Source organism: Guillardia theta (genome assembly GCF_000315625.1).
Source record: "Guillardia theta CCMP2712 unplaced genomic scaffold GUITHscaffold_174, whole genome shotgun sequence".
NCBI classification, from domain to species: domain Eukaryota; class Cryptophyceae; order Pyrenomonadales; family Geminigeraceae; genus Guillardia; species Guillardia theta.
The window spans coordinates 13,120-35,878 of NW_005434502.1; the positions used below are offsets into that span (position 1 = coordinate 13,120).

The 22,759-nt window shown below is 52.1% G+C and overlaps 10 protein-coding genes and 1 non-coding gene across 11 annotated transcripts in view; 5 read left to right on the forward strand and 6 right to left on the reverse strand.

Moving 5' to 3' along the window:
* Positions 1 to 493, forward strand: part of GUITHDRAFT_120215 (hypothetical protein) — a gene marked incomplete at both ends in the record, with an annotated part of 4,606 nt that extends 4,113 nt beyond the window's left edge. The window contains 2 exons of the mRNA XM_005820499.1: positions 332 to 387; positions 443 to 493. Coding sequence (XP_005820556.1) covers positions 332 to 387; positions 443 to 493 — 107 coding nt within the window. The remainder of the gene's footprint in view (positions 1 to 331; positions 388 to 442) is intronic.
* A 295-nt stretch (positions 494 to 788) lies between these two features.
* On the reverse strand, positions 789 to 2,224 carry GUITHDRAFT_147803 (hypothetical protein; the record flags this gene model as incomplete). The annotated part of the gene is made up of 6 exons (XM_005820500.1): positions 789 to 853; positions 1,109 to 1,258; positions 1,305 to 1,380; positions 1,520 to 1,578; positions 1,697 to 1,842; positions 1,944 to 2,224. The coding sequence occupies 6 exons, from the start codon at positions 2,222 to 2,224 to the stop codon at positions 789 to 791; spliced, it is 777 nt and encodes a 258-aa protein (XP_005820557.1).
* Positions 2,225 to 2,659: 435 nt separating this feature from the next.
* On the forward strand, positions 2,660 to 3,442 carry GUITHDRAFT_166414 (hypothetical protein; the record flags this gene model as incomplete). Its single annotated transcript, XM_005820501.1, has 1 exon — positions 2,660 to 3,442. The coding sequence occupies one exon, from the start codon at positions 2,660 to 2,662 to the stop codon at positions 3,440 to 3,442; it is 783 nt and encodes a 260-aa protein (XP_005820558.1).
* A 159-nt stretch (positions 3,443 to 3,601) lies between these two features.
* Positions 3,602 to 4,627, reverse strand: GUITHDRAFT_120218 (hypothetical protein; the record flags this gene model as incomplete). Its single annotated transcript, XM_005820502.1, has 4 exons — positions 3,602 to 3,721; positions 3,776 to 4,082; positions 4,148 to 4,378; positions 4,500 to 4,627. 4 exons carry the CDS (start codon positions 4,625 to 4,627, stop codon positions 3,602 to 3,604), a joined length of 786 nt encoding a protein of 261 aa, XP_005820559.1.
* Positions 4,628 to 4,906: 279 nt separating this feature from the next.
* On the reverse strand, positions 4,907 to 4,978 carry GUITHDRAFT_t110. The gene has a single exon. It is a non-coding gene; the product is annotated as a tRNA-Ala (tRNA).
* Positions 4,979 to 5,503: 525 nt separating this feature from the next.
* On the forward strand, positions 5,504 to 6,487 carry GUITHDRAFT_147806 (hypothetical protein; the record flags this gene model as incomplete). Its single annotated transcript, XM_005820503.1, has 9 exons — positions 5,504 to 5,559; positions 5,671 to 5,735; positions 5,762 to 5,808; positions 5,946 to 5,981; positions 6,017 to 6,069; positions 6,122 to 6,140; positions 6,218 to 6,295; positions 6,343 to 6,383; positions 6,439 to 6,487. The coding sequence occupies 9 exons, from the start codon at positions 5,504 to 5,506 to the stop codon at positions 6,485 to 6,487; spliced, it is 444 nt and encodes a 147-aa protein (XP_005820560.1).
* A 534-nt stretch (positions 6,488 to 7,021) lies between these two features.
* GUITHDRAFT_81255 (hypothetical protein) lies at positions 7,022 to 7,880 on the reverse strand (the record flags this gene model as incomplete). The annotated part of the gene is made up of 3 exons (XM_005820504.1): positions 7,022 to 7,127; positions 7,168 to 7,691; positions 7,737 to 7,880. The coding sequence occupies 3 exons, from the start codon at positions 7,878 to 7,880 to the stop codon at positions 7,022 to 7,024; spliced, it is 774 nt and encodes a 257-aa protein (XP_005820561.1).
* Positions 7,881 to 10,492: 2,612 nt separating this feature from the next.
* On the forward strand, positions 10,493 to 13,666 carry GUITHDRAFT_81252 (hypothetical protein; the record flags this gene model as incomplete). Its single annotated transcript, XM_005820505.1, has 6 exons — positions 10,493 to 11,298; positions 11,487 to 11,604; positions 11,662 to 12,614; positions 12,816 to 12,972; positions 12,999 to 13,256; positions 13,499 to 13,666. The coding sequence occupies 6 exons, from the start codon at positions 10,493 to 10,495 to the stop codon at positions 13,664 to 13,666; spliced, it is 2,460 nt and encodes an 819-aa protein (XP_005820562.1).
* Positions 13,667 to 13,949: 283 nt separating this feature from the next.
* GUITHDRAFT_120222 (hypothetical protein) lies at positions 13,950 to 15,786 on the forward strand (the record flags this gene model as incomplete). Its single annotated transcript, XM_005820506.1, has 7 exons — positions 13,950 to 14,614; positions 14,858 to 15,011; positions 15,059 to 15,187; positions 15,294 to 15,333; positions 15,384 to 15,451; positions 15,496 to 15,618; positions 15,676 to 15,786. The coding sequence occupies 7 exons, from the start codon at positions 13,950 to 13,952 to the stop codon at positions 15,784 to 15,786; spliced, it is 1,290 nt and encodes a 429-aa protein (XP_005820563.1).
* A 363-nt stretch (positions 15,787 to 16,149) lies between these two features.
* GUITHDRAFT_147809 (hypothetical protein) lies at positions 16,150 to 19,627 on the reverse strand (the record flags this gene model as incomplete). The annotated part of the gene is made up of 13 exons (XM_005820507.1): positions 16,150 to 16,440; positions 16,567 to 16,620; positions 16,786 to 16,881; positions 16,930 to 17,051; positions 17,165 to 17,267; positions 17,312 to 17,431; positions 17,478 to 17,531; positions 17,585 to 17,782; positions 17,813 to 17,986; positions 18,109 to 18,153; positions 18,201 to 18,359; positions 18,763 to 18,802; positions 19,131 to 19,627. 13 exons carry the CDS (start codon positions 19,625 to 19,627, stop codon positions 16,150 to 16,152), a joined length of 1,953 nt encoding a protein of 650 aa, XP_005820564.1.
* A 256-nt stretch (positions 19,628 to 19,883) lies between these two features.
* GUITHDRAFT_166415 (hypothetical protein) lies at positions 19,884 to 21,852 on the reverse strand. Its single transcript, XM_005820508.1, has 9 exons — positions 21,145 to 21,852; positions 20,994 to 21,088; positions 20,734 to 20,945; positions 20,601 to 20,687; positions 20,491 to 20,550; positions 20,329 to 20,444; positions 20,182 to 20,277; positions 20,091 to 20,128; positions 19,884 to 20,034 (listed from the first exon to the last, which is right to left on the reverse strand). The coding sequence occupies exons 1-9, from the start codon at positions 21,621 to 21,623 to the stop codon at positions 19,973 to 19,975; spliced, it is 1,245 nt and encodes a 414-aa protein (XP_005820565.1). The 5' UTR covers positions 21,624 to 21,852; the 3' UTR covers positions 19,884 to 19,972.
* Positions 21,853 to 22,759: the final 907 nt, after the last annotated feature.

Here is a 22,759-nt window from a genome sequence, read left to right on the forward strand (position 1 = left end):
AGCGACTAACATGCTCGTCGAGTTCCCCTGCGATCAAACTCTTCTCGACGACTTCACTGCCTCGACTCCGAACCACTTGCTGAGCATGACCGAGGTACCGCAATTGCCCTCCCCTTAAACTCTCCCTCCTCCCTCCTCCCTCCTCCCTCCTCCCTCCTCCCTCCTCCCTCCTCCCTCCTCCTCCTCCCTCCTCCCTCCTCCCTCCTCCCTCCTCCCTCCTCCCTCCTCCCTCCTCCCTCCTCCCTCCTCCCTGCTCGCTTCCTTCCCTTTCCCCCTCCCCCTTCCCTTCCCTCCCTTCTCTCACCTTTTCATGCACTGACCTCCACGGCAGGCACGCTCCTCGTCTCCCGAGTCATCGCTCTATCTTGGCGGTACAACTCCGATAAGGTCAGTCCACCACCCTCCTCCCGCTCCTTCCTCCTCCCGGCTGAATCTTCTTCAGGGTCCTCTCTCGCCCAGCAAAGACGTAGCAGCCGCACAACCGAGCAGCTAAACAGAGCAGCTGCGGGTGACCAGCAGGGGGACAGGAGGGGAAAGGGAGGAAGCGACGGGCCCTCTATCCCATCAACAGAGTCATCCTATGATGAGAGCAAATTTATTTTTGTCGTTCGCTGAGGAGCAACAGGGAGAGGAGCGGGGGGTTGCTGCTGCGAGATGAAACAGCGTCAAGGGAGATCATGGTCGAATAAAAGAATGTTTATACTGCTCCCCCCTCCTATCACAAGAAGGATGAAAGGAGCAGCGCCGATGGCACCAGGCCCAACACGAGGCCGATAGCTGTTCTCCGGCTAATCTTGACTTGCTCCTCCTGTCAAACAGGCGTCATGGAGGATTGGCGGAAGGAACACTTCGCCTTGAAGAAGGTCTCAGGGAGGAGGAGGAGGAGGAGGGCACCAAGAGCGGAGGAAACAGCAAGGGCCTGGGTCGGAGCTGATGGGGAGCATGTGTAAGATCAGACTAGAACAGGAAAAAATACCACCAAGAGCCATGGGAAGTGGGAGGAGAAGGTAGAGGAAGAGGAGTGGAAGGACGATAGAGTAGACGAGGAGCAAGCGAGAAAGCATTGGACTGACGAGGAAGATAGCATGTCTTGACCCCCTTCAAGTACCTGGTGACTGAGCAAGAAACTTCCTCCAGGCGTCTGCTGGCGATCCAGGGAGACATTCCGCTTCCCCTAGCCTCGTGAAGACGAAGCGTCCTCCATATCGGTTCTTCCCGATCCGGATCCGCTCGTCGAGGTAAATGGTGTCGAGGTATACTGAGGAACACTGCTCTCAGCCTCGCACAGGAAGGAGCTTGAGGACCTGTCGTCGTCGGTCCAACGTTGAAAGTGAAGAGACCGGAGGGCCCGAAGGAGATGCGGGGAGAATCGAAGGAAGCCTGCAGGCAGAAGATGAGGAAAAGCTTCCCGTTTCAACCCCCCCCTCCACCTCCACCTCCTCCTCCTCCTCGTGCTCCTCCTCCTCTATCCACCCTCCCTTCCAGCCGGCCCCATCCCATGCTTCGCCCAAAGTTTTACCTTAATAGTTTGAGGAGACAACCCGGGGGGAGGCGTCTGGAACTTGACCTCCACTTGCGCTGTTACGATGCTATGGTCATGGGGGACGGGAAGAAGACGAAAGGGGGGGCAGGTAGGGGAGGAGGAGGAGAGGGCGAGGGAGAAGCGAAGAAGGGGAGGAGGGGGGAGGAAGCTTACCTCGCTCAGCGTCTGACAGCTGCTCGAAATCGCCTCGCAAGACGACGCATGCTGGAATGGAGCCAAGGAACTTGAGGTAGAGCATGTTGACGGCGACTCCCTTGTCAAGAATGTGCTGCAGGGCATCGGTTGTTTTAAACAATGCTCTGCAAGAGTGTGTGAGAACAACAACTGTCTACAGCTGAACGACAACAATGGAAAAGCATCGGGCAAAACAATCCAGCGCCATACAGCAAGCATTGCCTACCTTCCTGCTGCTGTATACCGAAAGTTCCCACCCACTGGTCGTCCTCTGCCCACGTCTTGCACGTACTGAACACGATAGTAGCCCACTAGCCGAGGATCCTCAAGGTAATCGCGTCCTCTACCAACCTCCTCCAGCCGGTCGATGCGATCTGAAATCTTGCTCGACTCCTCTTTTGTGTACTCGCCCTCCAGTCCCTTGCCGACGAGATCGAGAAGATCGTCCACTGTTGACGCAGAAGATGCATAGATGCTGATGAGGCCTCTGTGGAGGGGACGCGGCATCGGTGCCTTGAGGATGGTGGGGGGAGGCAGGCGGAGAGAGGTCCGAGAGGAGAGTGAACTGAAAGACAACAGGGAGGAGGAGGGGACGGAAAAGGCATGAGAGACACTCCAGCAAGAAATGAAGGTAATCACCAACAACAAAGCTCCTACTCCTCCTCCTCTTCCTCCTCCTCCTCCTCCTCCTCCTCCTCCTCCTCCTCCTCTGCCCCACCGTGACCAGCGACTCGATCCCATTGCTATACTTTGTTGGCCTCATCCCCGCACATACCTCGAAATGTTGGGTGATGGGGTGGGGTACCAGATGACGGGTACTTTCCTCTGTAAGGTTCCTATGAAAATTATGGTACTCGGATGAATGACGAGAATCTGATAGGAGGGTAGGTCGTCGAGAGAGAAGCAGACATGGCGACGAGTGGAGTGGCGGGAGGCCGGGGGATGGCGAGGAGAGGGAGGAGGCTGAGCGTGTCTCTCCTCCTATCGCACCTCTTCTCCTCCTTCATGCTCTCCTCCTCCTGCTCTCCGGCCTTGATCACCCATGGAACTTCGCATGCGCTTCGGTTGAGAGGGGGGTCGTCCCAGGCCGCGCAACTTGCGGAGATCCGGGCGATGAGGGCGAAGCAGTACGAGATGGCGAAGAAGGTGGAGATGGAGCAGGATGCCCAGAAGGCTGAGAAGCAGGCGAGCTACAGTGGCGCTCAACGGGTCTGGTACTTTGCGACAGAAGAGGTTGGCCCGAACACCATAGCGACCCAGAGTCAAAGGATGATGCAGGGAGACGCTCGGAGGTTCTATGAGGGGCAAAAGGTCACCATGTGCAGAAACAGAGAGACAGGAATGGTCATCGAGCTCATGCACGACAGCGATGGCTGGTTTCAATACTCTGCCAGGGAGAATTCCGCTCTTGCACAGATCAATGCTGCAGGGAACATTTTCGAGTACCTGCGCTGGTACTCTCCCGGCCTTCTTGAGCAGATTAAGAAAAATCCTTTGAAATCTGATCTGCTGGACAGAGAGCAGAGGATGGGAGGATGGAAGGCTTCTCCCCATGGATCCAGCATCCTCATCAAACATGCAGAGAACGCGGACTTCGAGTTGTATCTACTCGAGCAAGCTTTCTTGTATATCAATCGCAAGGGAAAGGAAGCAATCTTCATGGACACATCTGGAGAGCCGCATTACATGTCAATCAGCAATGCGGAAGCGATGCTAAAGAGATGAGCGCGGCCACAGGATCATCATGTCACTCACTAAGAATAAAGCATGATTGCAGTACAGCGAATCTTGTCGGACAAAGTTGAAGGAATGATTTACAAAATCTTGTGGGTGTGAAAGTAGGACTGCTATGTAAACTTCGCCGGGGCAGACAGACAGAGTATCTTATGAAATTCTAGCATCCACCAAGTTCTCTGATTCTTCTTCCATGTCCAACGAAGTCGGCGTGGAGGTCCATGGGATGAGCTGCCCATCAAAGATGAACTTCACTGTTGTTTGTGCAACCTGCAAGATCAGCATTACAGGCTGCAAATGACCGTCAAGACAAGCAGCACTCACACTCTCTGATTTGCAGAAAGCTTCAAAGACCTTGTTCATGCTGTCGTTCATCGAGATCTTGAACTTCCTCACCTTGTCACCCTCGCGTGCCTTGATGCAGACGATGCATTTTGGTCCATTGGTTTCTTTGCTCTCTTTCACATGTACTCCCGACGGGTGTTCCTTTTCATGAGGATTCAGGTCCAGGTCCATCCCCCGAGTCGATTCAGTGATCTGGCATTCCGAATCATCCTCCTGCGTCTCATCTGCTGCTGATATGTCGGCTGATGCTGCCGATAGCAAACCTTCTTGAATCCTTTTTGTCTCCCTTGAAGAATCGAAAATCAGTCCCTTCAACACCAGCAGAAGACAATATGAACGATCAACACTTACATCAGCAAGTCATCGATTATCTTCAGTCTTTCATCTTCCCTATGGTTCTTCCTCGTCATGAAATTTGCTGCAAGTCTAGCCATTTCGTCTTCTGCTGAATCGCTATCACTGATAGTGACTGTCGGTGCTTGCAAATCGTCGTCTTTCCCTTCTTCGGCGTATTGATTGATAGCAGCAGAAGGAGTTTTCTGCTTCTTCTTGGAGTCCATTTTCCTTCCAGCCTTAGACTTCCTGTCGAACAAAATTTCCACCATTACGACATCGAGGAGAAAAATAGTAACACAGCATGGAAGGAACAAAGACAAATGAACAACAATCGTATGGAGCTCATCTTTCACAGAGAGGTTCTCACCTTGACATCTTGGTCACAGTTGGACCTTCGAAATCATCGTCATTGTCACTGTCGAGCACAAACTCGCTGTCTCCGGCATCGTACTCGGCGTCCAGCCGCTGCGCATTCCGTGCATAACAATCCGCCATGTTATGATGGGGTTGAGGGGGATGATATTCACTGAGGTGACGAGGGGTTCCTGGATTCAAAAAATATGATACGGGTAGGGTAGTATTAGGATAACAACTAGTTAATTTGATTTATTTCCGACCTCAAGGAGAAATTTTAATGATTCAAATTAAAAATCACAGGAGAGCAAAGTTGTACAATCAAAAAAGGGAGGGTATGCCGACAAGGGGGTAGGGTGGAAGGTGAGAACATCGGGGTGGGTGGGATGGAGTTCAGAATTCTTGGTGAAAGTAAAAAGGTGGAGCAGCCGGGGATCGAACCCGGGGCCTTCCGCATGCAAAGCGGACGCGCTACCACTGCGCTACTGCCCCGTGTACCATGCTATGAAGATTTCAGACAATATATAATCTTATTTTTGGGGTGGGGGTGGTGATATGACCTGGTGGTGTCATAGCATTGGATCCAGAAAGCCTATGATATGGTGGGTACTTGGTAGGCTTGGAGGGGGTGAAGAATTGGAAGGAGGGGATAGTCGTGATAGCAGGGGGTTGTGGGGTACACTTGCCAAACCGCCTCATCAGGAAATGCGAGGCGAAATGCGTGCCTTTCAGCTCCTCCTCCTCCTCATGTCCTCCTCCCGAGCTCTTCCTGCTGCAAAACAGCCCACCGTATCTGAACTCCGACCTGTCCCTGCCTTGCTGCTCATACCTCCTCCTCCCTGCTGTCAAGGTGCTCAAACAGGTCCCGCGAAGCAGAAGATACATGGTCAACCACTCTCACCCTCCTTGTGTCTGCACCTTAGAGGGGGTGGAAGCCCCAACGATAACACCAAAGAAAGCATGCGTGAGGATCAAGATAAGGGACAAACTTCGACCAATGAAACCAGGCGCTCTCCCATGCCAAGAAGGCCTCTGAAGCTTGACATCCTCCAATACCTCGACGATCGCGATCCGTGAGTACTTCACCTCCATATCCAGGGTTACAAACCGGCATAACACAAGCGTGTATAGTCGAAGAGGCAGGCATACTGAGCCAGAGATAGCAGGATTGAACGATATGATAGGACGAAGAGTGAGTACATCTGCTGCTTTCCCAATCTCCGTCACTGCCCCTTAGAGTCAAGTGCAGGTGATGATTCTCTTGATGAACGGCAGGAACATGGTCGGCAAGCTCAGGCATGTCCTTTGTAGCTCTCTTGATGGTAAGAAGAGAGCTGAAACTGCCCATTCCAGAAGTTATGACCGTTACATGAACCTCATAATATCGAATGTGACAGAAAGGGTGAACCGAGGTTGTAACGATTCTCTTCATACGTATGACATTCGAGAACTTTTTCAGGTCTTTCCCCCCTTCGAAATCACTGAAGATGTTGAGGTTTGTAATCCTTCCATTGTGACATCAGTGACAAGGTATCTCAGAGTCTGGAGTTACCCCTGTCATATACAGCCGAGGAAGGATCATGGTGAAGTTGCACACTGAAGGCTTCTGCGGTGTTTAGCATCGTGTTCACACAGCTCGACATACGACGAAGACGTGAGAAGGAGATCAGCGCTCCTCACGGATGTTGTGTACTACTCGTGCCATGTTTGAGATCAAATGATGTGCTGCAGGACGAGCTCATTCTACCTCTACCTGGAAAGTTCATGATCCGTGGAGATTCCATCTCCATGGTATCAGAGCTCAAGAACGTGAGTCTGTCAAGGCAGTTCTGTTTTGTGTCGTCAAACTGTCGCAGGACGATGACTGGAAGTTCGATCCCCTTCCTAGGCTGTTTGCGTGAGTGACAGTAGACCTTTTTGTCCGTTCTTGAGTTTGAAAATGTTGCTGTCAGTTATGCGGCTTCAAGAAATGAGGCTCTTGAGAAATTGAAGAAGTCCTAAGGTGAACTGATTGGTGTCAGCTCTGTGATGTTGAATGACAGAGGCAGATTTGGTTGTCTCATGTACATGGTGTTCAAGAAAGGATTCGAATTCTTCATTTCTGTCACGGTCAATTCTCCTTCTCCATCCTCAATGCATTCTTCATTTTGTCTTAATTTTCATTGATCATGTGCTTATTCCCTTCTCAGCCTAGCATACAAAATGTACAAAGCAAGGTCGCATGCATCATTGTGTCATCTCCGCTTCTGCAACCTCCACAAGTTGTGACCTATTCACGCCATGCATTCCTCCTCACGCATCTCCGCTTGCTCTTCCTCGTTTCGTTCTGCTAGGAGGGTCGACAGGTGAAGCTGGCTCACCTCCTCCAAGGCTGCTTCAACAGTTGAATCATCCAGGACAACCATCCTGGGCTGCCGCATATCTTCTCGCGACTCCGGCATCGGGGGAGACTCTATTTCCATATTCTTCAAGGAGTTGACTGGGAAAGGAACGACCAGGCAAGGGGTTTCTGCAAACAGGCATCAAAGGAACGCTTCAAGTAACTTCAACGATCACACCAGAACGAGCAAAGTCCTTCAAGATGTCCATATACTGCGTGACAAGCATCATCTCCACCACTTCACTCGGTTCAAGCCCACAACTGCAAACACCATAAGCAACATGCGAGTGTCAGCATAAACCACCTGGACTTCATCGATTCAATGCTGTTCTTGAACCCATTTGAGATTGCTTCCCTCATCAATGCTATCCCTTTCCCACTGAGGTACTTCGCATCTGCGTCAGCCTCTGCAGCTCGCACCTGAAGTATCTTGTTGCCCTCAGCTATTTCTATCGCCGCCTCCCGATTCCGACGAGCAGCGTTGATCGTGTTCATGGCCATCATAATGCTCTGCTCCAGCTTCATGTCCGTTACAAGAGCCTGATGAACGATGATCCCGTAGGCTCTCATCGACTCATGCAGCTTGTTCTTGACCGCATCTACAAGAGTCTCCTTCGCCTCAAAGGCTTCGTCTAAACTCATCGAGGGGATGTGCGACCTAATACAGTCATCCACAAACGCAGATATCTGCTTGTGCGGATCGCGCAGTTTGAAGTAGAATTTCTCACACTCTTGTGGGTTAACGGCATACTGAACTGCACAAGTGACTGTGACCGTGACGTTGTCCCTAGTCTTGGTCATTGTTTTCACATCAATCTGCGTTACCTGCGGCGATGTTTCACAAAGGTAATCAACTCGCAGCAAACTAACGACCTTCATGCTTACTTTGCTCACAGCCTGCCATGGCCAGTAGATGCAGCTCAAACCAGGATCAAGGATCCTTGAGAATTTCCCGCAGCTCTGAAGTACCCCTCGCTCCGACTGATCTACACGAGCAATACAGAGGATAGACATATGGTGGTCCTGCTGCAATGGACAAATCAACGGAATCGCGACAACCTGAGTAACATCATTCCTGGCTCACTTCCAAAACACTATCACCCAAGTCCTTTCTTAAGATCTCGCATCCGCACTCTCTTGCATTTTTCCTCTGCTAATCTCGATACATGCAAAACACGCAAATAAAGATACCGTGTCTTTTCCCTCGCAATCTCAAACCCTGCCCTGTTCTCCTACTCACTTTCCTTCTCTCTGCTCTCCTCTCTCTCCCCCCTCTCTCCTCCTCACTCTCTTCTCTTCATCCATCCGACAAGTTCTTTCTCTCCCTCCTTCCCCTCTCCCCTCCATCACATGTTGCACTCCTTTCTCCTTTAGGAGGGGGCGCTAGTAACGTGACCCCTACCCCTATCTTCGGAAAAATATTTGTACCCGTGGTGACCATTTCCTCTGATTTTCACTGCATATCACCGGTGGTTGAATGTACCCTACCCCCGCACAAAAGTTATACTCTGAAAATGCCGTGTCTACCAGCTAGTCGTTGATCCCTGGGGCCACAGTGGGGCCATGCCTTCCAGCATGCATGCTGCCATGCCTTGCATGCAGGGTGCTATGGGGCGCATTTCGGTCAGGCATGCGAGCAGCAGAGGAAGAGCAACGAGTTAGGTGAGGAAGGGGAGGAGAAGAGACGAGCAGCCAGAGGAGGACAAGAGTCTTGCGCTCTCAATCGTTCTCGCACCATAGGAATCCTACACGGCTCCTGCAAGATTTTAGTTTTGGGCCTCAGAGCCGCTGTTCTTTTCTCGGCTCTCTTTGAAGTTTACTGCATCTCAGGAGGAGGAGGAGGAGGAGGAGGAGGAGGAGGAGGAGGAGGGAGAGCCCCTATTCGAACATCGGTGTTTCATAAGGGAAAGATGCCGAAGAAGAGCGCTGTGCAAGAAGAGCTTCTGAAGCACGGCAAGACCTCCGCCGAGTTCTCCCGCAAGACTGAGCAACAGATCCTCCACTACCTGTCCTCAAGGAAGCAGCAGCAGGACGAGCATGCCTCCCTCGAACAAGTCAGCATCAAGAAGCTGGGCAAAGTTTGGGATGACCTCACTGGGTTGGGGTTCACCCATGAGGACGTGAAAGAGGTGCTCACGCGCATAAGGGAAGTCTCCCTCCCCGACGCCCTGGACTGGCTCTGCCTCAATGTCGACGAGGACAAGCTGCCGGTCAAGTTCCGATCGACTTACAGGCCCCAAGACGAGTTCAAGGGAGGCATCGAAATCATTGCTCCTTCGATTGTTGAGAGTGCTCCCGTTGCTTCAGAGGCTCCTTCTCCTCGTCCGGAGCCGCCGAAGCCAGCGATCCAAGGAGTGGAGCTCATGAAGAAGAAGGAGCAAGAGGAGAAAGCTGCAGCTGCAGCAGAAGCTGCCGCTCATCGTGCATGGATCTTGCAAAAGTATGACAATGTGGACGATTCAGAGGAAGGGTCAGGGAGTGAAGAGGACGAGGACGAGGACGAGGGCGAGGACGAGGATCTTCCGAATCTTGTGAACTCCCTGGAGGCGAGACTAGAAGCTTTCAAGCATCAGGCAAAGCGAGGGAAAGAGATGAAGAACGTCACAACCCTCGGCAAGTGCATTGAAACCGGAGATGCGCTGGCTGGTGAGCTGGAGAGCTGTCATAAGAAACTGACTTCGTTGGCGTCGGGGATGTACTTTGGTAAGAAAACTGTGAGCAGGAACTCTAAGGAGGGTCGAGCGATCGAGATGCAGGGCAGGAAAGATCTAGTGCGGAACTCTCGGATGATCTCTCAGTGCAAAGGAGAACTTGAGAGCTTGAAGAAGGTGCTGAAGGCCTCAAGCGGTGCTGGGAATGAAAAGAAGGAGGAAGAGAGCCCAGTGTCGAGGGAGTTTGAAGCAGCTGACATGTTCTCCATGGACGCTCTCTTCGATGAGCCAGCGCCGTCGGCCAAGTGTTCTGCTCAGGCTGGTGGAAACTTGACTAGTGCGGAGACCAAGAAGCCTGAAGGAGGAGAGGTGAAGGAGGGGGAGGAGGTGGAAGCTACGATTCTGGATGTGAACGAGGCCCTCAAGGGATGGACAGGAAAGACTCCCAAGGTGATGCTGATCGAGTTCTGCGCTAAGAACAAGCTGCCGAAGCCCAAGTTCGCTCAGATGAGGAACAACCCAGCCAGATGCAAAGTCTTGATGGGAGAGCAAGTGCACGAGGGCCCAGCTCAGTTCGTCTGCGCCAAGGTGATGGAGGCAGAGCACGTGGCCGCCTGCTACGCCCTCTACAAGATCTCGCAGGGGCGACAGCTGTATAGGATGATGCCGGCCTTGTTCAGGGACCTGTGGCTGGGATGGGAGAAAGGAGAGGACGAGGAGAAGGCGAAGGGAGAGAAGGAAAAAGAGGAGGCCAGAGAGACTGTGCTGGAGGAGCTGCTGCGTGCGCGCTCTCTTTCTCGCCCTCAAGGTCCAGCAACGTCGGGTCCAACAGCTGCCCAGCAGGCAGACAAGTCGAGCTCAGTGACGGAGTCGTGGGACGCGGACGAGCAGGAGAGGAAGCAGGAAGGAAACAAGACGGTCAGCCATGGTGACGGGAAGCAGGTGAGCGAAGAGCTGTTCAATCGATGGAAGACGATGAGGAGCTCGCCGGAGTGGCAGAGGCTGTGGGAGGGGAGGAAACTTTTGCCCATCTACTCGAAGCAAGAAGAGATGCTGTCGGCCATCCGCAGCAACACCGTCACCATCATCGTGGGAGAGACAGGATGCGGCAAGTCTACTCAGGTCCCCCAGATGATCCTGGACGAGTTTCTGTCGCAGCGTCGAGGGGAGGGCTGCAGGATCATCTGCACTCAGCCTCGACGAGTCGCAGCTATAGGGGTGGCAGAACGAGTGGCGGCAGAGCGAGGAGAGACTCCGGGAGCAGGGGGAGCGCTCTGTGCCCACCAGATCCGCATGGAGAGCACGAGGACGGAGGACACGAGGATCTTGTTCTGCACTACAGGGATCCTTCTTCGGAGGCTGCAGGACGATCCGCAGCTGGAGGGCATCAGCCACGTCATCGTAGACGAGGCGCACGAGCGAGACGTGCTGTGCGACTTCTTGCTGGTGATCCTGCGGGGGATGGTGGAAAGAAGGCCCGACATGCGCCTGGTGATCATGTCGGCGACCATGGACGCTGATCGCTTCTCCCGCTACTTCTTTGACGCTCCCGTCTTCACGGTCCCCGGGAGGACGTTCCCTGTAGAGGATCTCTTCCTCGAGGATGTTCTGGAGCTGACGGGCCACCGGATCGTGGAGGGGCACCCGTGCGCCATCGTGAATAGAGCGGCAGTGCGGGGGATGGCGAAGATGACGATCTCGACTCGAGGAGGAAACTCAGCGCAAGTGATGGAGCAGTGGGATGAGGACGAGCTCGACGGACTGGGGCCGACCAACGACGCGTATGAGGAGGCGCTGTACACCAGTGAGTAGTGCGAAGGAGAAGTAGTGGGAGGAAGGAGGGTGACTGATCATGGAGAAGATGGGCAGGAAGAGGAGAAGGGGGGGGAGGCAGAGATAGAGGTGGATGAAGAGGAGGACGAGGACGAGGACGAGGAGATTAACGCTGACGGCTTCACGCAGACTTCAGCGAGTCAACGAGGTTAAGCTTGAGGAGGGTGGACGAGGAGAAGATCAACTACGACCTGATCTGCGACGTCCTCCTCTTGCTCCGAAAGTCCCTTGATGACGAAAAGGCGTCACCGGGTGTAGACTCGTGGGAGGATCTCGATGAGGAAGGGATGAAGTCGCAGGAGTCTGTGAAGGGAGTTCTGATCTTCCTGCCCGGCATCGGAGAGATCATGCAGCTGTACGACCAGCTCATGGCTAGCTCGGTCTTCTCGGACAGGAAGAAGTTTGTCGTCCATGCAGCGCACAGCTCGTTGCCTCCCGAAGAGCAGCGGAGGATCTTCGTGAAGCCGCCTCCTCACGTGCAGAAGATCGTGATCGCGACCAACATCGCCGAGACCTCCATCACCATCGACGACATTGCCTATGTCATCGACACGGGGCGCGTGAAGGAGACGAGGTACAACGAGCGTGCCAAAATGAGGCTGCTGGTTGAGACGTGGATCGATCGAGCCTCGATGCGGCAGCGAGCAGGGCGAGCAGGGCGAGTGCAGGCGGGCAAGTGCTTCCACCTCTACACCCGCGTGCGGTCTGCCTCCTACTTCGATGAGCACAAGACCCCCGAGATGCGCCGCGTGCCGCTGGAGGAGCTCTGCCTGCAGATCCTGTCCATGGGGCACCGAGACGTCGCGTCCTTCCTCGGGTCCGCCCTTGACCCTCCGAGTGAGACTGCGGTGAAGGTCGCCATGCAGACGCTCTCGGACGTGCAGGCGGTAGACGAGGAGGGGGGGCTAACGGCGCTAGGTCAGCACCTGTCGCGCCTCCCGGTCGACCCTCACATCGGCAAGCTGCTCATTATGGGATGTATCTTCTCCTGCCTCAACCCTATCCTCACCATCGCCGCCTGCTGCAGCTACAAGATGCCCTTCCTGACCTCCATCGAACGTAGAGGACTCGTCGACGACGCCAGGAAGAAACTCGCTGGTCAGCACCCGGTATCAGACCTGCTTGTGGCTTCTGCAGCGTACGACATGTGGGTCGAAGCGAGCAGAGGGGAAAAGGGGAAGCAGCAGCAGGTGTGCAGGCAGTACAGCATGAGCCAGGCGACCCTCATCCAGATCAGAGATCTGCGATCCCAGTTCAAAGACCTGTGAGTAACCCCATTCCTTGCTCCTCCTCGTCGTCGTTGTGATCTTCGTCATGCTCCTCCTCCTCCACCTCCTCCTCCTCCACCACCTCCTCCTCCTCCTTCTGCTCTTCTTGCTTCTGTTCCTTATCCTCCTCCTCCTGCGTCCTTCCATTCCTTTCATTCCTTACACTTCTTCCCGGCTCTCTCAATCTCTTCCCGCAGGTTACGATCCATCGGCTTCATCAACAAAGTGGGGGACGTGGACGAGGACAAGGCGAGCAACGCCAACAGCAGGAGCAAGCCCATCCTCTGCTCCATCATCTTCGCTGGCCTCTACCCCAACCTCGTGCAGGTACAGGAAGGGGATAGAGGAGGAGGAGTGACTGCAAGCTGCAGGTGGAGCAGAGCAACCGAGACATCCTGCTCAGAGGGCCCGACGGCTCGAAGGGGCTCGTGCTGCACAGGTCGAGTGTCATGAACGGGCAGGGACAAGCGTGCGCGCGAGGAGCTCTGGTGACGTACCACCAGAAGATGGCGACTTCTCGCCCCTACGTCATGGACGCGACCATCGTTCACGGCAACGCAGCCCTGCTGTTCGGGGGAAAGCTCGTGCTCGATCACATCCAAGGCGTTGTCTCCTTGGATGGATGGCTCCAGCTGAAGGTAACCTACTTAATCTCCTCCTCCTCCTCCTCCTCCTCCTTCTCCTCCCACTGATCCTCCTAATCATCACATCCACCACCACCACCACCATCACCATCTCATCCTCCTCCTCCTGCATCTCCACCTCCTCCTCCTCCTTCACCGCCATCACTATCATCTCCCTTCCCCTCTGATTTTTTCAACTTCTGCGCCTCACCTGCTCAACCTGCCCTTCCTGGCTAGTAGGCTCTGATGCTCTTCAGGTACCTGCCCGCACAGCTGTCATCGTCAAGGAGCTGAGAAAAGAGCTCGAGCGAGTCCTGACCGTGAAAGTGCGTCACCCCCGCATGGATCTTTCCAAGGAGTCCTCCTCCCTCGTCCAGGCAGTCGTCCTGCTTCTCAAGGACGCAGTGGCTTCCTCTTCCTCCTGAGCGACCTGAGCCGAAGCACTCAGTGGTCTGATGTGGCACGGACGAGGACCAGGACCAGGACCAGGACCAGGACCAGGACCAGGACCAGGACCAGGACCAGGACCAGGACCAGGATCAGAAAGGAGACAAGGACCAGGACGAGGAAGCAGTGTAGCGATTGAAGGTCCAACAAGCTCAGCGTCTCGATCGTCTTGTCGGAGGCTCGAAGCCTTTTTATCAAGGGCGCTCCTGACTAGGTTTAGTTCAATAAAAGTTTAGTCTCACAATCTCCGAGGTCCCTTCCATGGCAGGAGGAGAGGAGGGAGGGAAGCGCGGGGCAGATGAGAAGGGCATGAAGCTCTGGGAGGTGAAGGGAGTGACGGTCCGAGATGAGCGCGTGGCTAAAGTCCGACGAGTGGCCGTGCATCTCGCCAGGCTGGTAGCAGAGCTGAAGGAGGCTGGGGTCCCTCTTCACAACGCTCTATGTGTCGCTGAGCATGGACGATGGGCGCAGAGGCTGTGTGAGCATGCAGAGGAGTACGTCAGCAGTAGACCCGTCGGCGTCGGCATCCTCTTCACCGTCTTGAAGGATGGCTCCTTCGCGGTTGAAACCATCGAACGAGGTTCGCCGGCTGAGAGCTCCGACATTCGGGTAGGCGACGTGCTCAAGAAGGTGAACGGCGAGGAGGTGCAGGAGATGAGCTTTCAGGACATGGCCAACATCTACCTAGGCAGAGTGGGAACAGAAGTGAACCTTGTGCTCCGAAGACCCAACATCCCTCATCCCGTCACCGCCAAGCTGAGGAGGTGGAGTGGCAAGGATACAATGGTGCGGTGCGACCTTCATCCATGGAAGATACTGGAGCGAGTTCGCTTCATGGAGGACACGCTGCTCAAGCTGCGGTTCGATCTGGAGGAGTGGGGGATCCAAGACCCCGAGAAGAGGGTGAGTGAACTGAGTTGGCATCGGTCAGTGATCGAGAGCGAGGTCTTGCGACTCAATCACAGGTCCTCCTCCTCCTCCTCCTCCTCCTCTTCCTCCTCTACCATTTGCCTCCTGATCCTACATCTTCTACCTCCTCCTCCTCTACCTTCTTCCTCCTTTTCCTATATCTTCTGCCTTCTCCTCTTCCCTTCTCCTCTTCCCATATCTTCGGCCTCGTCTTGATACTACATCCTTTTTCCTCCTCTGTGTTGACACGGCACTTGCAGATGCTTGAGACTCGCCAAGGATCTGGGGCTGGAAGTGACCATCCAGTTCAGACAAGTGACGGACTACGACAAATCTTTCATCATAAGAGATCCTTTCGCTCAGATGGTGTGGAGGTCTTACTTTCATAATCGCCCTTGCATCAAGATCCGTGAGGTAGGAAGTGACTTCAACTCTCCGCCTTCTTATCTTCTCATCTTTAGTGGATTGCGGCCGTTCAGAATGAGCTGAGAAATCTCGGGATGCAGCTTCTGTCGTCATGGCAGTCGCAGTTTATGGCCAGCTTGATGTGCGTGGGGATCGAGGACTGTGTGTCCTGCTACGAGATCCAGGTGATGGTGACTTGGCTGCGACGGGATGACGGCCTGCCCTCAGTCCTTCATCGATAGGTGGCTTCCTCCATGCCGTTGGAAGGAAGTCGAGAACTTCTCGTGGCAGGAGGCTGGGAACGGTTTCATCGACGCTCTCAAACTTGCGGGTCAGAGGAGAAGTGCAGGTGACCGGGAGGATCTGACGAGAGCACTGCAGAGATCGCTCTGCTGACTGGGGCTAGTCGGAGCCTGCCAGAATGGTTCAAACCTCATCTCAACTATCAGGTGCTTGCTGCTGGCGCCCTTGCTGTGAGCTGTGACGGCGAAAGAAGGAAGCATGCTATCTTCTCAGCTCTGCGGACCCTGGGGTCTTCGTTGTTCGATACAGCGCATCTCCCGGCAACTTCGCCATCCAATGGTGCTCGGCAGGGCGGCAGATTAAGAGTGCTAAGGTACGACTCCTTGACTGAGGATCAGCTGGGGTCGGGGAGCTGACGTAGCTCTGGAAGGTATTCGTGAAGACCGGGGGTTACTCGTGGCGCATCAACGGAAAGGCTGTCTACCCGGCTCTGTCAGATATGATCCATGAGGTGGACCTGTCAGCTGCCTGCTCGCCCTGACGTTTCTCAGGTCCATTCCTTCTTGTCGTACCCACTTGTCCTTCCACCGCAACGAGAATCTGCAAAGATTCAACCGCTGGGACCAGATGACGATTGAGAGTCTGGTACCTTCATCGGAGTTGGCCTTTACATGTAAATTTGCACCGAAGAAAGTTAAAGGTATTGTTTGTTTTTAATGTCTTTATAGTACATTCAGCCAGCCATGATTCAATGTTGCTACTCACAGTCCTCCATCCTGCTATATCACCAATCAATGAAGGGAAATTCAAGTCTTCAGGACGACTGAACATTGAAATATCGATGCGCTAATTCCAGCATTTCATCTGTATCTTGAAGCGAGCAATGGATCATCACGGTTGCTATTCAAGGTTGTGACCCAACCATTTCCCTTGCCCCTCTTGCTACCATTTCCTCCTGCCCGATCAGCATATGTGAATGTGCATCCACGAACAAAGACTCCGAGGTGCTTGCATTTGAATCAGTATTGTCGTTGCTAACACTGTCAGGATCGAACTTCCTCGCGCTCTCCTTCTGAGGTAGATTTTCAAGCTGGTTCTTCGCCCACTGCGCCTGTTGTGCGACACTGTCAGGATCGAACTTCCTCGCGCTCTCCTTCTGAGGTAGATTTTCAAGCTGGTTCTTCGCCCACTGCGCCTGTTGTGCGACAGTGTCAGGATCAAACTTCGATTCAGACTGTTCCCTTGCTGGTAGATTTTGTAATAGTTCCCGTGCTGACTTGCATTGATCTGCAATCTGATTTGAGATTTCATCGACGTTTACCATCTTTTTGACTTCAGTTATTCGCTGATTCAAAAGTTTTCTTGCCCATTCTGCCTGCGTTGCCCCATCCCAAATTATTGCAGAAGCCTCATTTTCAAGACCGTCATCAGATTCAGGTATGTCAAAGAATTCTTGGACTTCTGGATTTGTCTCCGGTCCTTCACTATTCAGACTCTGTCTCAAGAATATCATTCAACATCAGAGAAACTTAGCATTCACCATCAATTCAGACATCATTTCCTCCTGCTCTTTTCGAATGTTATGGACCACTTTTTGATGCTTGTCTAAACTATTAGACGATATGTTCTCCGCATTCTGTAAATGTGTAAGGCAAATTGCGTCGAAAGTGAGAATTCATCGTACATCGGTTGGCTCCTTGTCATGATGTTTGGAGAGATCCTTCAAAGAACCCGAGGATTCCTTCTTGAGGAAGTCTATACGCCTCTGATTGGCACGGAGTCGCTTTTCTAGTGTAGGATCAATGCCTGTTCAAACCTTCAGTTTCATTCACTGTGGAACAAGCCGACGAGCATACTCGGAGTGACGGGTTTTGCCTGAACAGATTGCAATGGCATGGAACCTCCAAGTGTTGCCTCACTTTCATTCGATTGGCCTTGAGATTTTGATTCTTTCTTGATCCCATAAGACGATGGAATCACTATGCTGACAGATTCATGCGCCGGTATCTCCGAATTCACTATCTGTCTCAAGTTTAGGCATCAGTTACTTGAATTTCAGAAATTACCAAAGCCAACTCCTTGGTTTCACGATACCAAGATGCTTCTACGAAAGAGCCAAAGGGGGTAGAAGTCACTTGGATGTTATTCAGGTCTTCGCCATGAAAACCAGCCAAAACTAACTTGACCTTGAAAACGCTTAGACAAGAGAATATGAAGATTCCTGGACAACACCTTCTCCCCTTTCCTAAGGTTGATCTTGGGTTTAAATGAGATCGTAATGTCTTCCTGTTGAATATTTCTTACACTTTGAGATGCTATACTGAGTTACAAGTCAATACCATGTCCGATTCATAATTCTTGGATTCGTTTTTCTGTTTGTCAGAATTTGGGTAATGCATCGATGATTCCAACAATGCTTGATTCGCTCGAGGTTGCTGATAATCGGAGTAAACGTTGGGGTCATCTTCATCGAAACTTGGTGATCTTGGATTTTTGTCATGGCTTATTTGTCCATCATCCTGGAAGCATTCTATTAGCTGCACACAAGATAAGATCAACATTCATACTTGGCGCATTGACTTGATCGACAGCATTTGGTCGAACAATTGAGCTAATCTTGTTTCTACTCTACTCGGAAGCCCTAGACTTTTCAGGTTCCTTAAGTTGCGCAGGTCATTCAAACTGTTTATCCCCACACTCGAAAGCAGCTCCCAATCTTTGTCCAAGCCAAACAGGACAAGCTGAGCAAGAAAATCGCTCTTGCTCGTCCTATGCAGTGAGCTTGAAAGTAGATGCATTTCAGAATTTTCGTTCTAAACACCCACGGATCAATCTCATTTCAGTAGAGAGAATGGCAAGATACCTGCATCTGGAGGGAAGCAAAGACGTTGGGGGAGATGGAGCTAATCTGGCGAGAGCTCGTCAGAGCGACTTGATGCATGGGCTTAATCTCACATCTCTCCGCGGGGTTTGGTAAAGCAACCGAAAGGGACTGGCGTCGGGGGTCCCAGCATGGCTGCCGTTGAGAGACTTGGATGGAGTGCTCAGAAGGCTGTTGTGCAGCATGATGCGATCTCTCTCAGCAATCTCATTGAGAGATGCAACAGAATCGATCTGCATCAATAGTTGTCAGATGATATGGACTCTTCCACACAATCAAGAAATTCCTTCTTCCGCATCCTTTTCGGCGACTCCTCTCGAGGAATGGAATGCTCCCTTTGCCCAAAAATAGATGAGTTTGATATCATAACTCGTACACCAGAATAAAATGTAAAACCAGATTAGTTGCTTTTGAACATCTTTCAAACTTAGTCCTATGGTACAATATTTTCTGCTCTTGATCTAATCTTTTCCTCAATCTCTATTGCCATGTAGGTCCTTCATGACAATGGACAGAGAAGTTCTCCCTCCCCTTCTCTCTCTCGCTCAGTCATTTAATCAAGCTGCTGGCCCTCCCTCCTCCTCCTCCTCCTCCTCCCCCGCCCTCATGCTCAGGCCATTCTCCCGCTCCTCATACCCGCCACCCCATCGACCCCCTGAGGCCACCGTCCCCAATCCTGCCATCCACCCACCCTCCTCCAGTTCAATCCGCTCCGATGAAACCACCCCACCCCTAACCCCCTAGGCGATGCAAGCCACGGCTTGACCATCCCCCGCCAAGTTTCTTTGGGGACATCTTTATAACGGAGAGGGGTGGGGTCCTAATGAAACGTGTTGAGACTGGAGGGGTGGAGGGGTAGGGGGGAGGTCTCTGAACGGTAGTTTCTGACTGCTGTCCCTTGCAAGAGAAAGCAGGGGGGTAGAAGAGATGCAAAGGAGGGGTGGGTACGTTCAAAGGGGAGAAGGGTGGGGTGATGAAAGGTAAGATAGTGGGGTAGTCGAGACCCTCCTAACAACTGGATCCCTCCTAGCAACTGGATCCCTCCTAGCAACTGGATCCCTCCTAACAGCTGGATCCCTCCTAGCAACTGGATCCCTCCTAGCAACTGGATCCCTCCTAGCAACTGGATCCCTCCTAGCAACTGGATCCCTCCTAGCAGCTGGATCCCTCCTAGCAGCTGGATCCCTCCTAGCAACTGGATCCCTCCTAGCAACTGGATCCCTCCTAGCAACTGGATCCCTCCTAACAACTGGATCCCTCCTAGCAGCTGGATCCCTCCTAGCAGCTGGATCCCTCCTAGCAGCTGGATCCCTCCTAGCAGCTGGATCCCTCCTAGCAGCTGGATCCCTCCTAGCAACTGGATCCCTCCTAGCAGCTGGATCCCTCCTAGCAACTGGATCCCTCCTAGCAACTGGATCCCTCCTAGCAGCTGGATCCCTCCTACCAACTGGATCCCTCCTAGCAACTGGGTTCCTCCTAGCAACACAACTCTGTTCAACATCGGCTTCGATCTCCTGGATCAATACTAAAAATCCTCCTGGCTATTCCGTGCTCAAAAGGGAGAGCCTGACAGAGGGGTCAGGAAACCATCATCATGGATGCGTTCTAGAGAAGGCGTGATGATGTCTCAGAAGAGCATCGCACTTGTGACGATGTCGTACAGCAGACGAACATAATAGCGAGATAAGCGATGAAACAGACATCATGAGCTGTCCACTTGACTTGTTGTCTAGCGTTTTGAGGTGGGGAGTATCGGTCAATCAATAATGTGTTATTTATTCTTCTTACTGAGCGGTAAGATTAAGTCATGGCCTAGACTCTACCTGGTACCAATTTCAGGGATGGCCTAGTAGGTTGTGCTGGTGAGCTTTAGTCCATTCTGCGTGGGAAATTCTCCTTTTTGGATTCCTGGGGCAACCAGCCAATCAGACGGTCATTCTTCGAATTCAAGTTGAGAGGCTTACTCGCAAAGGTAAATAATCGAATAGGAGCTTGAATGTAACTGGTGTGCAATCAAATGTAAGAGTGAGGGAATCCAACAACGCCTGTGCGGACCTGTCGTTCTTCTCCGCATGTGAGGGCGATGATGGGTCGGGTTTAAGCTTGAGAGAGATGAGATTCCAAGGCGTGTCTCCTCTGTCATATGCCACCCTGCAATCGCCTTGAGCAAGCAACATGAATCAATCAAAGATAAATTTTCGCCTTCGTCCGAAGGGAATCGGATTCTCGAACAGAGCAGGTCGTTTCTTCACAGGTAGCTTTATGATGGCATTCTCATCTCCTTTTTGCTGATTGAATGAAAGAATATCATATCGAACCTTACAAGGGAATTTCAGCGCATCAAACCGATCCACCTCGTCATACCGATGAGAAGTTAAAGTCAATCCTGGGATGATTGTGTCCCTCATCCCTCTTGTCAGCCTCCTGACCAAACATACCAAGTTTAAAGAAGAGAGAAAAGATCTGAGAATTACCAATGTGTCGTTGATACTTCCAATATATTTCCCGACGCTCACAGCAGGTGTCCACAAGTATTTTTGATTTTCGTTGTCACCTCGGGCCTGTAACGACATGAGAACAAGACGGACTGCTTGATTGAGATCTTACGTCTTCTCTTTTGTTCAACCGATCGTCTATGTAGCATCCCACCGTCTCATCCACCCACAAGAGTTTACGGAAATCTTGCAACGTCATTCCAACACTTGACGAGCACTTTGACATCAAACGGTCGACAACTTTTTCTTCCGCGGGTATGTCAAGCGACTGCATCATGTGAACGATCTCATTTCTCCCAAGGATGCCGTTTTTATCTGCATCCACTGGAAAACAATCAACTCAGCTGATAACATCTCCCCTCTCTCCCTCACCACTTCGAAAAGCTTTGCTCATTAACGAGAATTTTGCTGCGTTCTTGTTTTGGAAGACAGACTGGAACTTCGACAACCTGCTTTGTAGCTGAGAGCTGTGCAAATGACTGATCAGCCCCAAAGGATCAGCATGATGATATACTTCACAAACCTTTCGCTGGTGCCAGGTCGCAAAACTGACTTGCCGACCAAGCCATCAGCAACAGCAGAAACTCCATGCTGAGCTCGCTTGATGGATGATGGAGCAGACATGGGACGAACTTGAGTCCTCTCTGTGCTTCTTGGAGTCGTGACCATCCGTCGGGAGGACGATTGCTGCTCGGCAGTTGGCGATGATCGTACAGGAGGCGGGTTCGTAAATTCCTCTCGCTCGCTGCTTCTCTCGCATGGAGGATCGGGACGTGAGGTGCTGGTGTTGAATATTCCAAAGTGGTCGAGCTTACGGGGCATGGCAGTCTTAGGTCTAGCTGATCGTTGAGTCGGCGAGGGGATATCATTCACGTTCAAGGTTTCCTTGCCCTTGTGCGATTGCTTCGCATCCTCACTGGTAATCTTTTCGAATGAATCGAGAGTTACTCGCTTGGCGTTTGTAACTCCTCCCCCCTGTCTCGGAAGCCTCAAGGACGACATTGCTGTTTCAACAGCAGCCCTCAACACTGGTGCTTCTTCACAGCCAGTCAGTGGGTCCCCTTCAGCGCATGACAGGCATCCATCTTACTCTCTTGAGGACCACCTTTCTTTCATCTTCTTCTCTGAACTATGTCTCACCTTCTTTCAACAAGACGTCTTCTGTCCTCTTGCCTCCTACGTCCTCATTGTTTCGTCCCTCATAACTACGAGAGCATGGCCGTTGGCACCTCGTTTTAACCCTCGTCCCCGCGCATATGCCGAAATGACGGCAGGCGGCACGGGGGTAGAACTACTATGTTCGAATTGACAGGCGGGCCAACCCCTGGTCGGTGAATTAAACAGTACAAATAATTAGTTAAATACCCCCCCCCCCCCGCTTCGCCTCCATGCGGTCTGTGTGGGGCGCTATGGCAGTTTTTTCAGGGGGTTCTGCATGCCATGGCAGGGTATCACAACAAAATTCAAATCCGATTTTTGGCGGGCAAACCTGTGACCCCCCTCGCCATGGGCAAGCCGAAGGTGCGGAAGACCGAAACATGCCAATCATGCCAAAAACCAAGAAAGAAGGCCAGTGTTCGAAGATGGCAAGGTGTGCCTGTTTGCACAACTTGTGTACATTTATTCAAAACCCAAAAGGATGAGTGTGGTTCTAAGCGGATTTTGCTCTCGAAGTGGGATGATACCTTGGTTTTCAAGCTGTTGGATTTCTTGCAATGTCAAGATCATGCAACTTTGTCTTTGGAGTGTGAAGACAACAATCTTCTCACTTCAGCGACCCAGCATCTGAAGTTAAGTCTTCGTTCTGTATCCTTGTTTGAAGTCCAAAAGAAGCTAAAAGTCCTTGGAGATGTTTACGGACATACATCAGAAGGGTTTGCGAAATGCTTTCTCTACTATTACACCAAGGTTTTCGAAAAACAAGCATCTGGAAATCCACATGCAGGAACCACTGCTATTTATGAGCATTTAAATCGACTTCGTACACAGCTTGGTAATATGCACAGAAAGCATCGAACTCTTTTTTCCCGAATCGAAAAGTGGTCTACCTCACATTTCGAAGATTTGAATTCATTACAATCCACGATTCACGATTACTTTTTGCGGTAAGTCTGTGATGTTGCTTTCTTCCCCTCTCT